Below are 15773 nucleotides of genomic sequence, written 5' to 3'. Positions count from 1 at the left end.
ATTATTTTTTTTTAATGTCAATGTTAATTCTAATATTATATACTTTTTAATAAACACCTGTAACCCCTCGTGACATTGTTTAACCATTGCCTTGGTTATTTTTCAAAACATTCCCAAGTAAAACTTTACTTTACTTTACAGTAATTAAATCTGTGACTAGTTGAAAACAAGGTTTGATCGAAGTAGGTTCAGTGTTTCATTGCTGTAAATGAGAGCCGTTATGGTTTTGGATGTGTGTGGAGAGTATTCTTGTGTGTGTTTGATGTTTGGGAGTAATGGAGAGCATATTTTTTGTAAGAATCCGGCAAGGCATGGTTGAATATGGCAGAGATGTGTTTTGAAGGTAGCAGCGGAATTACTTAAAAGGTGCCTGATGAAGGCAATGGGAGGAATGAAGGGAATGGAAGCATTACTAACGGCATCAAAGGCTGGGCTCTGTTGGAGAAGGAAAAAAGGGGGAGAGGGATACTATGGGTTGAGTGAGCTGCAGCCGCATAAACACCTAAACTACCCTGAAAAGCACTTCATCATCTGGCTCAGCCTGTGTCAGGTGTGGTATGATGTCTGCTGTTGTTATCAGGGTGTCAGCTCCCTATATTTATTTATCTATTCTCTGGTAACGAGGACTGAATTGCAAACTGCCTCCGTCCTCCTCTGGGGACGAAACACTGTGATTAAACTGATCAGTGCCATCAGTCAAAGTTGTGATGTGTGCTTTAGGGCAGCTGCAAACCAAATTAGACTGACGACCGTGTCGTCTGGTATCAGACGCCACACTTCCCCAGCACTTGCTCTTCAGTCTGCGAAAGCTACACGCCCTCATTCTCTGCTTCTTCAAATGTCTTTAATTAATTTCACGTCACTGTCACTGCCGATTATCTGAGTGCAAAACTCTTCCTTCAGTAAGATAACGGACAATGGGTGGCCTCCCTGAAAATATCCTTGAAGATAAGTGTTTGTAATTTGCCCTCCTCAGATAGAACGGGGCAAACGCCTGAAAATGAACCACCTACCTTATCACCTAGCAATGACATCTCAATCCCTTACTCCCTGAAGCCACCACTGGGGGAACGATAGAGCAAACAGCTCCCTGACAAATCTAATCCAATTAGGAAATCATTATCTATGTGATGCGCGCACCCCCTCCCCTCCCCCAATATAAATCAATGCAGGGTTGCAGGGACACTGCAGATGCTCTGGCTCTCTGTCAGGCATGCCAATTGAAGCATCTTGATGATTTAGTATACCACAGAACTTTGATTAAAGTTTGCCACAACCATAGAAAAAGAGGAAAAAAAATTGTTTTGCTAAGAAACCAAAAATGTGATTCACTACATTTTGATTTGGGGCGGACTCTTAATATCTAAATAAAACCTAGAGCACTGAGAATGAGGAACACGTCACTGAGTGCTTTTACTCTGGCGAGGATTACCTTCGACCGTGATTGGATCCCCATGTTTTAACCACTGACGACTGACTGACATGTTCTGGTTTCTTTTTGTTCTCAGCTGGACAGGTTTGCGAGTATCCGTATCCCAGGCAGTAAAAAAGAGCGTCCAAACCTTTCCCAGATGACCAAGCAGTCCTCCACCAGTGACTGGTCGTCCTCCCTGGAGTTTGAGGAGCTGTCGTCCAAGATCACCTCGGAGAAAGAGATCCTCGCACTGTTTGAAAAGATGATGGTAAGCTTGAAGGCATGAATGTTGTGATGGTGGTAGCACACAGATCACTTTAGATTTTGTTTGACTGATGAGCCTCATAGAGCAGTATAGTTTTTAAAAGTTTTGTTTTTTCACAATTATTCAAAAAGCCAGTCCAAATAGGAGAACTTATATTTGGAGACTGATTGTATGAAAGTGTCCAACAGTCCAGTCCTGGTGCTGTGTTACAAAGGCTCATACACATTCTGCTAATTCAATGACCTGTATCACCTTCAGTTACCATTCAGGGAATTCATTCATTCGTGGTGGGTCCGGAGCTTACCCAGAATCATTGAGCGCAAGGTGGGAACACACCCTGGAGGGGGCGCCAGTCCTTCACAGGGCCACACACACTCTCCATTCATTTAATTAATTTTAATAATGCTTTTGCTAAATAATCTTTTCACACCTTTCATCACATACAGCCATAATGGGTCAATAAACAGCATGTCACTAATTTGTCTTTAATCTGTCTCTCTCTCTGTGTCTGTCTCTCTCTCTGTGTCTATATCTATATTTAAAAAGTAAAAAAAAACAACAACAAAACAAATCATGCTTTTGAATGACCCCCCACCCCTTTTTTTTTTTTTTTAAGTTGCACTCTGTCTCGGCCGCTGAGTGTTTATGTATCTGCTGATTCTGGCTTGTGGTTCTTTGTTTGTACAGACTGCACTGATCCCTAACCATCCACTGAATATCATCAGCTGTCTTAATGGACTGAAATATCGGAAGAGATTATGGAAATATCGCTCTCTCGACACACACAAAAAAGCTTGCTTGTGTATGAACATCAAACATAATTTTTCTCTGCCAATAGCACAGGACAAATCTGGCATAACTTGGCTAGTTTTCTGTAAGCGGGTGTCCTTCGAGGAGGATAATGGCCGATTTAGCCATGGCCAAAATATAAAATGCTGTTCCATTATGTGGGGGGGGGGATCTACTGCCATTGCAATAACTTGGCCTATTCAGAGTTGGCTGTATCCTGCAAAGTCTAAATGAATGCTGTGTAAATATTGTTTCACTAATGTGCTGAATTTTAACTGTTGACATATGCTTATCCCTGTTCGTACCAGCACTCTCAGTCAAAAGTTTGGAATCATAGGTTCCAGTAATGTGAAACAGTACAGATTTCCATACTTCTAAAATGCTGTAGTGTCGCAGTCACACAGCTTCAGGGGCCTGGAGGTTGTTGGTTCGATTCCCGCTCCGGGTGACTGTCTGTGAGGAGTTGGTGTGTTCTCCCCGTGTCCGCGTGGGTTTCCTCCGGGTGACTGTCTGTGAGGAGTTGGTGTGTTCTCCCCGTGTCCGCGTGGGTTTCCTCCGGGTGCTCCGGTTTCCACCCCCAGTCCAAAAGCACACGTTAGTAGGTGGATTGGCCTGTCAAGTGTCCGTAGGTGTGAGTGTGTGTGTTGCCCTGTGAAGGACTGGCGCCCCCTCCAGGGTGTATTCCCGCCTTGCGCCCAGTGATTCCAGGTAGCCTCTGGACCCACCGCGACCCTGAATTGGATAAGGGTTACAGATGGTGAATGAATGGATGAAATGCTGTATAGATGTGGGTATTAATTAAAATTAAAATGAATACCCAGAAAACCTCATTTCAAAAATGTGACCAGAGCTTCCTATGGATTGAAAATAGGAGAATATTAATAATTGCTAAATTACTCTCAGTATATTTTTATTTGTTTATAAACCGTCTGGATTCTTCAGCCTTTTTATGTATGTAACAGTTCAGGGTGCACTGTATAAATTTGGTAATTGTTACAAATTTTGGATGATTAAATGCCTATGAATCAGCTCCTCGTGCCCGAACAAAACATTTTCCTAACTGTTGCAGAAAACTGAATAAACAGCAGTTATATTTAATTAATTCTTTTACGCTTGCATACGTTTCCCACTGCTTGAGTGCATATGGTACACAGCCACTGAAGATTGAGAGGGCATTTAGAGCATCTGTAGGTGTTTTATTCATTTTGCAGAGCTCCAGATTGAGTGACAGGAGCGAGAGCTGGTGGGAAGTGAGGATGAGTGTGGGTACTGTGGGTAGAGACAAAGTCATTAGTTATGGCGAGCGAGGCTTAGGATTCATGAGTGTGCCAGCCGAAGTGACAGGGCCAACAGTGGTAATGGATGCCTCTCCTTTCTGCTCTGTGCTTTACTCCATGCAACGCTCACCCTTACCTCCCTCGATACACGGGGACAGCTGCCCAACCGTGCACCCATGACAAATATTAAACCACTTCCCTTATCTATCATATCACAAAGGGAATGAAAGGGGAAGGTTGAAAGCAAAGGAACCAAGTTATGTAGACTTAAAAGAATTACATTAAATTGTGTGTGTGTATGTATGTGTGTGTGTGTGTATGTATATATATATATATATATATATATATATATATATAACACACACATGTGCCCTGGAGCTGTGTCCTTCACAGGGCTACACATACTTAAACATAATAACAATGTGCAATAATTTGTCATTGTACAGCGTACAACTAATTGTGTCTTCCGCATGTAACCCATCTCTGGCAGTGAGCACACACACTAGTGCATTTGGGGCTGTGAACACACACCCAGAGTGACAGGCAGCCATCCCTGGCGCACGGGAAACAGTTGTGGGTGTCTTGCTCAAGGGCAACTCAGCCATGGACTGAGGAAGGAGGACAGTTCTGTTTCTTTATTCCCACTGCCCCTAATTTTCCTGCCAGTTGTGGGAATCAAACCAACAATCTTTCAGTCCTAAGCCCTTACACACACACACACACACACACACACACACACACACTTGTGTATTTATTTTTATTTATTTATTTTTTTGCGGTCTGTGTTCTGCTTTCTTGCCATCTGCTGAACATTGCTGGAGATGTCCCAAAGATGCGCTCTGTTTCTCTCCCTCTCTGTCATAACTTCCCCCAGAGTCACCACGTTTAAAAAGTGTTGTGTACATTGGCTCCAGACATTAAAAAATGTTACTCATATAAATTGGTATTGGGTATTGAAAGTTGACTAGAATAAAAATAGCGGTCTTAGAAGCTGCTGAATAATGTTTGTCTAAAGGGGTGGACTCTACTTTTGATATATTTATCGCTGTTGTGATAAATGACATGACGGTGTGCTTTCCCGAAATCTAATTCTCTGGATATTTCTAACCAATGTTTTTATCTACAATTCACTTCTGTGTAAATGATTTCTCTCGTCACTTTGTGCCTAAACAAGTAACATTTTATTGAAATTAAAAGTTTCATAATGCTTTGTGGTGCAGAGTCTGAAACATGTTTCTGGGTGATGGGGTCTCTGTCTGTCTGTCTGTCTGTCTCTCTTTCTCTCTCTGTGTGTGTCTCTCTCTCTCTCTCTCTCTCCCTCTGTGTCTCTCTCTCTCTCTCTCTGTGTGTCTGTCTCTCTCTCTGTCTGTCTGTGTCTGTCTGTCTGTCTATCTCTGTCTGTCTGTGTCTAAAAAGACACTGGATTTCTCTGTTTTACTCAAGGGTCGCTTAAGAAACATCACACATTTAATGTGCTTGTGCACTTGGATTAATTATAGCTTCACTTATCTAAACCTGGGCTTATGGAGAAAGTTGTTAAGTGCTGTTTTGAAACAAATTAATTTCGATTTAGTTGAAGGCCCATGATAAATGAGACAGGCTCCTGAAGGCTTGATTGATCCGTTGACATTTCCTCTCTGTACACTGTCAGTGCCTACCTGTATTCTGGAGTTAAATTCACAGCAATCCTTCACTGAGTTATCTATAAACCATGGATGATTTAATAGCAGAATATTCAATTGAAACTTCAAGCCTTCCTGTTGCATCATACGTGCTTTCTCCTTACTAGGTTTCATATTCTTTTCAGTAGTGACTGTGGGAAGCTGGAGGAGTTACTGAACCGTTATCAGCCTTGCTTTGTATTCTGCTTTGATTTATTATTTTTTTATTATTTATTTATATATTTTTTTGTTGTATTGACACCAGGGTGACTCTGTGGCTTTGATAACCGCTTTAGCAGTGAATCTTGCATCACTCTCTTTTCTTTCCTGTTTTCATTTGCGTTCATTCATATCTCCTTTTATCATATCTCTTCTTGGCAGTTTTGAAGCAGGATCTTACAGAATCTAGAAGTGCAGTTTGTACTCCTGCGATTTCTGTCTCTTTCATTCAGAATCCAAACTTTAAACAGTGATAACAGGTGATTGGTGTACCTTAATAGTTACTAAGCATCGCTGCCAGCTAACAAATAAACAAGTGCTGGACTACAAATCTGCTCGTGTTAGTGTTTCTTGAAATCACTCCTTTCTAGTCGATCATATTAAATCTTATTTATTTATTTATTCGTTCATTCATTGTCTGTAACCCTTATCCAGTTCAGGGTCGCGGTGGGTCCAGAGCCTACCTGGAATCATTGGGTGCAAGGTGGGAATACACCCTGGAGGGGGCGCCAGTCCTTCACAGGGCAACACAGACACACACATTCACTCACACCTACGGACACTTGAGTCGCCAATCCACCTCCCAACATGTGTTTTTGGACTATGGGAGGAAACCGGAGCACCCGGAGGAAACCCACGCAGACATGTATTATTTGTATTTATTTAAATCTGTTTTAATGTATTTGTTTCTCTGGACTCATTTCTCCTCACTGATTTTGTGTTATAGGAGGACATGAACCTGAACGAGGACAAAAGAGCCCCACTCAGAGAGAAGGACTTGGGCACTAAGAGAGAGATGGTGCTTCAGTACATTGTAACCGCAGCAAAAACTGTAAGTCTGTAAATGATCATACACACACACACACACACACACACACACATATATATATATATATATATATATATATATATATATATATATACATACACAAACAACTGCACTGAGTGATTCACATAGGGAGTTGCGTGTATGTGGAGATGATTGTTTTACATTTGTTTGCAGTTTTCTTTTTGCACTTGAGCTTGCATGTGAAATGATGATTAAAACTGAATTTCTTTTTTCCTTTGTTCCTCAGACACTAATTATATACACTATATACTATATCCTCCTAATGTTCATCATCATGAAACCATTCATAACTGATACAAAGCAGCTCACCCATTTTTTTTTTTTTCATTCCTTTTAGGTGTATGCAGCTGCTTGTATCTGGGCTGCTGTGTGCACATGTGATTTAGCGCTGCTTGTGGGTGTGCTATGATATAAATATCTGTAACTACAGGCCTCTTGTATGAGGACATTGACAGGCTAAAGACTGTACTTATGTTTGATGATTAGCCTTATTTTAGGGGAGGTCTTTTGTTTCAATATTTCAGGGTGAAATGGAGGCGTGTGGCTGCTAAGTGCTCATGAACCTCTGTGGTTGTGACAGGTGGATTTTACATGATCTCATAATATGTACTGAATCTGCTTTTCATGACACTTTGGCTGGTTGAATTCAGATTAAAGAGAGGTTAAAAATAGGGGCAAAGACAAAAGCAAATATGGCACGTACTCATGTCAGATGACAACCCAATGTTTACTGTACACCACTTAAGCAGCTTTCCATACTGCCGTCCTGAAAGGATCTCTATGAAGAGTATAGGTTAGGTTTTATTACATGAGGGCAGGTACAGGTGTTGGACGATGAAACTGAAACACCTGTCATTGTAGTGTGGGGAGGTCTCATGGCTAAATTGGAGCAGCCTGGTGGCCAATCTTCATTAACTGCACATTGCACCAGTAAGACCATGTGCATCCAATGGTTCAAACATTGTGTCCTGAAGGCGGTGCCGTGTATCAGGACGACAATGCACCAACACACACAGCGAGACTGGTGAAAGACTGGTTTGATGAACATGAAAGTGAAGTTGAACATCTCCCATGGCCTGCACAGTCACCAGATCTAAATATTATTGAGCCACTTTGGGGTGTTTTGGAGGAGCGAGTCAGGAAACGTTTTCCTGCACCAGCATCACGTAGAGACCTGGCCACTATCCTGCAAGAAGAATGGCTTCAAATCCCTCTGACCACTGTGCAGGACTTGTGTATGTCATTCCCGAGACGAACTGACGCTGTATTGGCCGCAAAAGGAGGCCCTACACCACACTAATAAATTATTGTCGTCTAAAACCAGGTGTTTCACTTTCATTGTACATCTTTTAAAGCTCCAGAGTCAGGCCTGGCGTAGGCCTCTAAATGTGTTTTTGTTTGTAAATGTAAAAGTGCACCAGTAGTTTTTAATGCTAATTTATATTTATTAAGAGAAACGTTGTAAAATAAAATGCAGTGTTAAAAGAGAGAGGCATTCAGCTCTTTAGCAGATTGAATCATTCATTATTTTGCTGAGATATTTTGCTATAACTCTTGCTATAGCAAAAGAACTTTGCTGGACTCATGTTACTTTAGAAAATGGGTCTTAAAATATCACACAAAAAAAATAATTAGTCCAATAATAGAGGCATTATCGGGTTGATTTAAAAAGAACTGGTGCTGATATCTTGATGTTAATGTAGGCACAAAACAGTACTTTAAATGCCTTATACTCCAGTTTGCCTAGCATGGGTATTGAGGAAAATATACTTTTTTTAATAGTTTAGTGCTCAGTGATATGAATCAGTCCTTGCTTTATGGTTTAAACACCCCAGACACATGGGGAAACCAAACCCCTAGGAAACTACTTTAGATTAATATTACTTGATCATTGGCTTATTGCAGTAATTGCAGTTCTTGACTGTCCTGACTGACTGCGGTGTTATCTTGGCCGCATAAGCTGTTCGGTTTTTACTGAAATCATTTTGCATTCATGAAGAGAAATGTCTGCTTTCTTTAAATATATGGCTGTAATCACTTTCCGCTTACCTGTGCATCCTTTCATGCAGATATTCACCTTGGAATGGGCCTTTTCCTACTGAGCATAAAGAAGGCAGAGTTTGGAAATGTTCAAATTCAATTTGAGACTCCAGAAATGCACTACCTTTTAACTGCGAACCTTTTTGTGCACTGTTTGTAGGACTGATGTTGCTGCACTTGTGATTGCCATTTTCCCTGGAACAAGACGAGCTGCAAGCTGGTTTTGTGTCTCTTGGCAGTTGTGTAGACTGCAGTGAGAGTTTGTTCTAACAGAAGAAACAAGGTTGTTCAGGGCATCGTGTTTGTGTTCTGTCTGGTCCTTATAAGCTCCAGTAACATATTGATAAACATCTGAGTTTTAATTTTGCATGTAAAACAAATCTGGTACTTCCACTTCTCACAGCACTCGTCTGAGCAGAAAATCGACATGCAGAGCATGGATAGGTAGATCAAAAATTCATTTTTTTCAGCTGAAATTAAATCTCCAATCTAATCCCACCATCAGCTGCTCGTGTGTTCGTTCTCACTTCCTCCAAAAGACAGAAGAGGAACCAGAACGAGGGGTTTAATTATAGTGCTTTTTCATTTGCTCCTCTGGGAATTTAATTATTTTAAAGAGCTTTGAGATTTTTGGAATGATTCAGTTTATATGCTCACAGTCTGAAGTGCCTTGACTTACTTGTATTTCTTTTTCACATTAAGCTGTAGCCTTTTTTTCAATGCTCCACATGCAGACCTTGGGCAGTCGTGATTGAAAATTGAATTTTTGTAAAGAAATGGACAGAAAATGGGTGACCTCTACCATTTTTGTTCTTCCCAGCAAATAAAAATGGCACAATTCTACATTGATTTCAAATACCCTGCAGGCCTGCAACCTTTTTGAGTAGTGGTATGCATAAAAGAGTCAGGGTTTTGATAAGTAATACTATTAAACATTTATTGGAAAACCAAAATGTGCTCTGTGAAGTGTAATAAGCCCATTCAGTGATCAATAGGAACATTGCATTTTGTGTGGTCATTAAACTCTTCAAAAAATGAGACGTGCCCTGCAAATAAACACCTAGTAAAGGGTTTCTGACAGTCCCTGCCCATTGGTGTTTGGCTGTGGCATTTTTTTTTTTTTTGTAGAAACTGAAGAAACAAGTAATTTTGACAAATACAACTTGGGAGATGTTTTGCAAAGTTTCCTTTTCATTCTAAAATCTTTCCACATCTTGACTCCCTGATGGATGGACACTACTTTGAATGTGGAAACCATCATGGATATTCACCCCCAACCCCACACACAGCTTATTTGTCCCTTCTTTTTTTTCCCCTATGTCTTTGTCTCCCGCTCTTGCCATCTCTTTTCTTTTGACATTCAGGCCTGGTTGTTTACCCCACGTCTGTGTTCTTGACAAATAATTGCCTCTCAGTGAAGCCCTTCCTGTTGGCTCTGCTCCCCTGTCTCGGCTGGTAATTGAAACTAGATTCTGGCCTAGCTTGCTCTCTCTCTCTCTCTTCATAAAGCTCGCATTCACCTTGCCATTACCATTAAGGAGTCCAGGCATAATTACCATAGTTTCACCTTGTATTGAGTGCAGTTCTCCCTCCGTCAGTTATTTTCCCCCCTTCTTGCTTTCTCTGCAGTTCACTACATGTGAGCTTAAATTGCCTCTCTGAGAACAGAGACCCATACGCATGATGGAAAATAACACGCTCATTATTCAGGGGAGTTGATGGCTGCCTTACACTGTCTCAGTGCTTAAGGTCAGTAAACAAAACGGCTGTGCACTGCGGATACCTACCTATGTCAATATGCATCATGATGACGTAGCGGGATGAATATGCATTGGATGGGTGTTCTGGAAACAATGATAATATGTGCTAATGGGGAAGATTTGACTCACTGTAGGCTGATCAGGGCATCTAATGAGTGAAGAGTGATGGTGGGTGCACACAGCCACTCAAAGCTCCCTCAGACTGAAACCGATCCACTGATTAATTAGAGCTCCTGACCATTAGCGAGCCTTACCTGCCTTGTCACTGAGATTAACACAACATGAGATGTAGGAAAATATTCTCCTCTCTTCCTGGAAGTGGTTTCTTGTTTATGACACGTAATAGTGAGTGTAAGAGTTATTTTGAACAGGCTCAACATGTTTTTTTTTTTTTTAAAAAAAAGCCCTTTTTAATAAGCAAAATGGGGCTTCTATTATGACTTCAAGAAGTTTTCCAGTTATAAATATTAATACACACAGCCTCCTTTTATACTGTGTAATACAGAATCAGACGTGCTCAAAGGATGGTTGTTATAACATATCACAAATCATGATGAAGGACAAGCTTAATTTAAACCATCAGCAAAATGTCTGTTTGATATTATTCAGCAAGATATTAGCAGCAGACCCTGTTTGTAAAAATGGAACTTTTAACTATTCTAAATTTTTGCTAAAATTTGAAAAACTTGCAAATAAGAATGAACCACATTGGGCCACATCTGTATAACACCTTTTATAGGTTTTATCCTTCCTCACCATAGTCATTACACTGAATATACCAACCCTCTTTATAGTTCAACTCACATATGTATTAACTCACACACTTGTGGTACGTCCGATCACATTAAATCGAACACCAGTCATTGACCAGATTTTATGCCTTGGAAACCGATTCACCATTTCTACCTCTTTAAAACATCATGGTGTTCTTAATGAAAATGTCTCGCCACAACAACAGCAGTATAAATGACTGTTGTTACATTTTTAAAGTAAGATTCTTGAGCTGTCAGGAGAAGTTTAAGTATGCATTAAAAAAAAAGTGGCAGTAAAACCAAGATAATATAAATCAGTAGATGTTGTTTTCAGAAGCATTTCATAAATGTGACAAATGCCTTTTGGGGTTTCATTGATACTGAGCCCTAATATACGTTATCCTTTTTTTACTAATTTTTACCTTCCCTAGTTGATGTTTTCCTTCCCTACAGCTTGTTGTGCACATAAAGCCTGTTGTCACAGTGATGCGTTGGACAACAGAAGGAAAATTATATTCATGACTGGAGGATATTAGAGACAATCTAAAGATGCATATAATGTGACTGGAAGATTACGTTCTGAACAGAGTGGGTAGAACAGTTGTTAATCAGTGAGTAATATGTAAATGAATTTGTTTTATTTATTTATTTATTTGGGGTGGCACAGTGGCTCAGCAGGTAGTTGTCGCAGTCACACAGCTCCAGGGACCTGGAGATTGTGGGTTCGATTCCCGCTCCGGGTGACTGTCTGTGAGGAGTTGGTGTGTTCTCCCTGTGTCTGCGTGGGTTTCCTCCGGGTGCTCCGGTTTCCTCCCACAGTCCAAAAACACAAAAAGACTCAAAAGTGTCTGTAGGTGTGAATGTGTGTGTGTTGCCCTGTGAAGGACTGGCACCCCCTCCAGGGTGTATTCCCACCTTGCGCCCAATGATTCCAGGTAGGCTCTGGACTCACCGCGATCCCTGAATTGGATAAGGGTTACAGATAATGAATGAATGAATATTTATTTATTTATTTATTTAATCCACTATATCTAGTTTATAGCTAAACAGACCTGTGTTTAAGATCCACATATCAACAAATCTAAAGGAAGTCCATGACATATTTAGAAAACTGAGCTGTTCTTTTCTTAATAGGAAAAGGAAAGTTAAATGTTCGTTTTGTGTGAAGGACAATCTCATTATTTATTGCTATAGTACACACCTAATGTGCATTTCAGAATTATACATATCAGTGAATACAGTGAGACTGTACTGGCCCAAAGGGTTAAAACTCACTATCAGGCTTCTTACAAATTAATTGGATAATTTTGTAAATGCTGCAAAACTACAGAATCAAAAATAACCACAGGGTTCAGTCAGAAGCTTTATAAGGCACAGACTGGACAAAACCTATATCCTTTAAGGTTCAAAAAGGAATGTCGCGGCTGCTATTCAGAAGCCACTTATATTCAGGGCCAACACCTGAGCACAGCAGAATAGTGATGATGTGGTCTTATGACTCATCTCTTGCCCTTTTTCTTACACCTTCTCTCTGGACGTACTTACATTTGAAGACAGTCAAAAAAAAAATGCCTTCAGCTTAAGATCCCTTTTGCCATTTGTTAAAAATGGTGGATCTGAAATGGTATGGGTGGCATCTTGTGGAAGTCATTAACTCCTAATGATTGCTCCGCATGGTCGTATAACGACCAACGGGATATGAGGTGATTTTACCACATGGTGCCAACACTGTTCCTTAATTCCCTCCAATTTCCCCTGGTAGAAAATTAAGAATATCTGCTCTCTGGTACCATGCTGAAATGATATTAAAATAGACCATGTTAGGGTTACAGTAACTAGAAAGTCTGACGAAAACAAAGCAAAGCATTTAAAACTATTTTTATTTATATGGAGTAATATGGGTGAATTGTTTGATCAAAATACTTAAAAGTTTGTATGGATATATGATTAGTAATGTACGTTATGGTACACCGGCAAAATCTCTTTTTTACCTCCAGAAATTGAAGTTGTCTGTATGCGAGATTAGCGTTCATGGTGAAGGTCAGACTCGAAACAGTTTTTCTTTCCTCCTCTCTTTTATATAAAGTAAAATGTTGACCTTGGTGATAATTCAGTCTGAAAAGATTTTCTTTATGCATTGAGCCCTCAAAGACTTGAGGTTCTCTTGGAGGTACAAAAGGAGCCATTGTGTTTCGGCCTTTGCACGTCACCCAGTGTGTGTCTGAAGGTAGACGAACACATTGGAGCTCATGCATGAACTGCTACCTCTTTGATTAATCTTTGAGACCCTTTTATTCTCTTTTTCCGGAGTCTCTCATTTTTAACTTAATATCTTCAAGCGAATCCTGGTTGGTGGAATGCGCCACCAGCATTGTTATTTTCCCAGGGAAAAATGCATTTATTTAGAAATGAACTTTCTCTAAACTGTTTTAAGAAAATAAACCAAAACACTCCACAACATACCACCCCCCCCCCCTCCAGCTTACTGTGTGTGCACCAAGGTGTGTGCGCTTGTCCCAAGACTGATAAAATATGGGAGCAAGCATGCTGAGTTGGTCTCTGTTGCAAGGACAATTCTGCCATTAGTCACTGCTTTCATCAGTCAAATTAAAAGTCTTTTATTCAACCAGAGAGGGGAAAAGGAAATTCATGGACTCCTCTAAAGGTTATGTAAATAGCCAGGAGTTTGCTCTCAGAACTGACAGAAATGCCCCCTCGTTTATTAACTTGTTAATTAGTCCACTGCAGCCTCCCTTCAATTGTTTGACATGTTTTCAGCGCTAGAGTTTCCCTGTAGGTCATCCTGCAGTCGGACCTCACTTTAGAAAATGGGAGCACGTTGCAAATAGAAGCCTGTCATTTTCTAGCATATCAACTTCTTACAATTTTATGACAGGATACAGAATATACTGCCACTTCTACCATGGTAACTGCTCTCTGCAAATAAATGGTATTAACCCTTTGTCCCCTCAGCTGCAGAGTAAAATTGTACCTACTGAGGATGATAATCCAATATTGGTAAACTCTTGTCAGGCAAGATATGTTGACTTTAGTGGAATTTAGTGCGTTTAAACACGTCATACAAACTTTGCCGTAGTTCTTCCGTTAGTCTGTTTTATGTACTGATGATATTCCTATTGGAGACTTGGGCATTGGTTTGCGAATTCCAAATAGTAAGGAAAAATAATAAAATTTGACATAAAAACTTTGCAGTTCCACTGTTTATGTAAAAATATATGGGAATATAGTAGAGGAAAAATTGTACCTGCTTAAGTCGGGAAGTTTACTTTCGCAGTGTTTTGATCACATTTTATTCTCCTACCAAAAGCCATCTCCGGCTCTTTGGCTCGGCATGAGCTGCCATCGTTGATGAAGATGGATACAGTGAGCTACACATAGCGTAACATGCTACCTCTTGGAGTGTCTCCTCTGGTCACTTGACTGTGGGACTTTGTGTGGCATATTTTTCGTGATGGCCTGGGTATTTTCTAGTGTACTATTGCTCTCACAAAGCAGAACAGCCCTTGCACTTTCTGATTTGGAAAACTGTTTGGAAAAATGTTTGACTGCAATCTCTGCTGTAACGCCAATAAAACAGAATTTGAATGCTGCAGTCTGGCCTCCGTTTGCAAGATTGCTCCTTTTCAGTTCTCATACAGCCAATATTGACCGTTAGTTTCTTTTATTCTGTTGGAAGGGAGACCTTTGGTATATAGAGAAATAAGCACCCACAAACAAAGCCTTCCAGTCAAAGAATGACGAGACCTTGAGTTTGAAAGCTCTTTCAGTGCTATACTGCAGGTTTTTTATTTATTTATTTAATTTGTTATGGCCACTGAATATGTAGTGAATTTGTAGTATTTTTCTGTGCTTTGTCACAGAACTACAGCATACTTTGAGGATTCCTGTATCCCGAACCAAACCGTGTCAGTGGTTTCCTCCACGCAATCCTTTTTACACAACAATGTTCCAATTAGTTGTTGTACTGTAAAGCACTGCACAAAAGTGTGACTCCCACTGAAATTAATTGGTGGTGATTTCTCTTTTTTTTTTTCGCTCAGTCCAGTTAGCTAATGAAGCTCATTTTCCACACATCAGCACAATTAGAATCTTTACTACAGTCCATTATGATGTTTTGAAAAAGGAACACGACTCATTTTGAGGAAAATAATCAGTCTTTCTAGGTGATTTAACTTTAAATTTCCACGGGCTTGTTTAATTGTGAGGGTTTGAGGTTACAGTCGTACTTGTCCTGTTTTCATCACATTTTTGCACATGAATACAGCAGCTAAAATATTTGGCCATGGCATGATTGATTCACCTTAACAACCATAGGAAGGTCATTTAAGGTTTTGTGAAATGTTCTGACTCCAGTTTTGCCTGCTGTGTGGTTTCTCTCCACTGAATTTTTAAATTTATAGGTAGAGCATAAGACGTAAAGTTTCTTTCTAGACACAGAAAAACCCGATGTGGCCCAGCTGTATGCCAGACTTTTTCTTATTGCAGTGCAACTCTGAGGTATATCAAGACTAGACAATGCCTTGACGTTCATTGATATGTCTTTGTGCCTCTTATGAAAGTTCCTTGCACAGACAGAATAAATAAATCCTTGTGCACAACTGGACACACCGAAACCTGGCCTTGCTGATAAGTGAACGGCGCTCCTTTTTGATATACAATGCCAGGAGAAAATATCCTATGGTGTTCTACCAAAGCCATCAGTAAATACGGTCACACAAACATATG

At 40.2% G+C, this 15773-nt stretch overlaps 1 protein-coding gene across 4 annotated transcripts in view; it reads left to right on the top strand.

Annotated features, from left to right (window-relative positions):
* diaph3 (diaphanous-related formin 3) overlaps nt 1–15773 on the top strand; it is a 326290-nt gene that overhangs the window by 25155 nt on the left and 285362 nt on the right. For 3 of the 4 annotated variants that reach the window (XM_066647626.1, XM_066647627.1, XM_066647625.1), the window contains 2 exons: nt 1509–1682; nt 6353–6457. The exons of the other annotated variant lie outside the window; for it this stretch is intronic. In XM_066647626.1, coding sequence (XP_066503723.1) covers nt 1509–1682; nt 6353–6457 — 279 coding nt within the window. The remainder of the gene's footprint in view (nt 1–1508; nt 1683–6352; nt 6458–15773) is intronic. 4 annotated transcript variants of the gene reach the window in all.

The sequence above is a fragment of the Hoplias malabaricus genome, chromosome 16 (genome assembly GCF_029633855.1).
Source record: "Hoplias malabaricus isolate fHopMal1 chromosome 16, fHopMal1.hap1, whole genome shotgun sequence".
Lineage (NCBI taxonomy): Eukaryota > Metazoa > Chordata > Actinopteri > Characiformes > Erythrinidae > Hoplias > Hoplias malabaricus.
The sequence above is the reverse complement of the archived record's forward strand: the minus strand, read 5'-3'. Positions and strand labels throughout refer to the sequence as shown.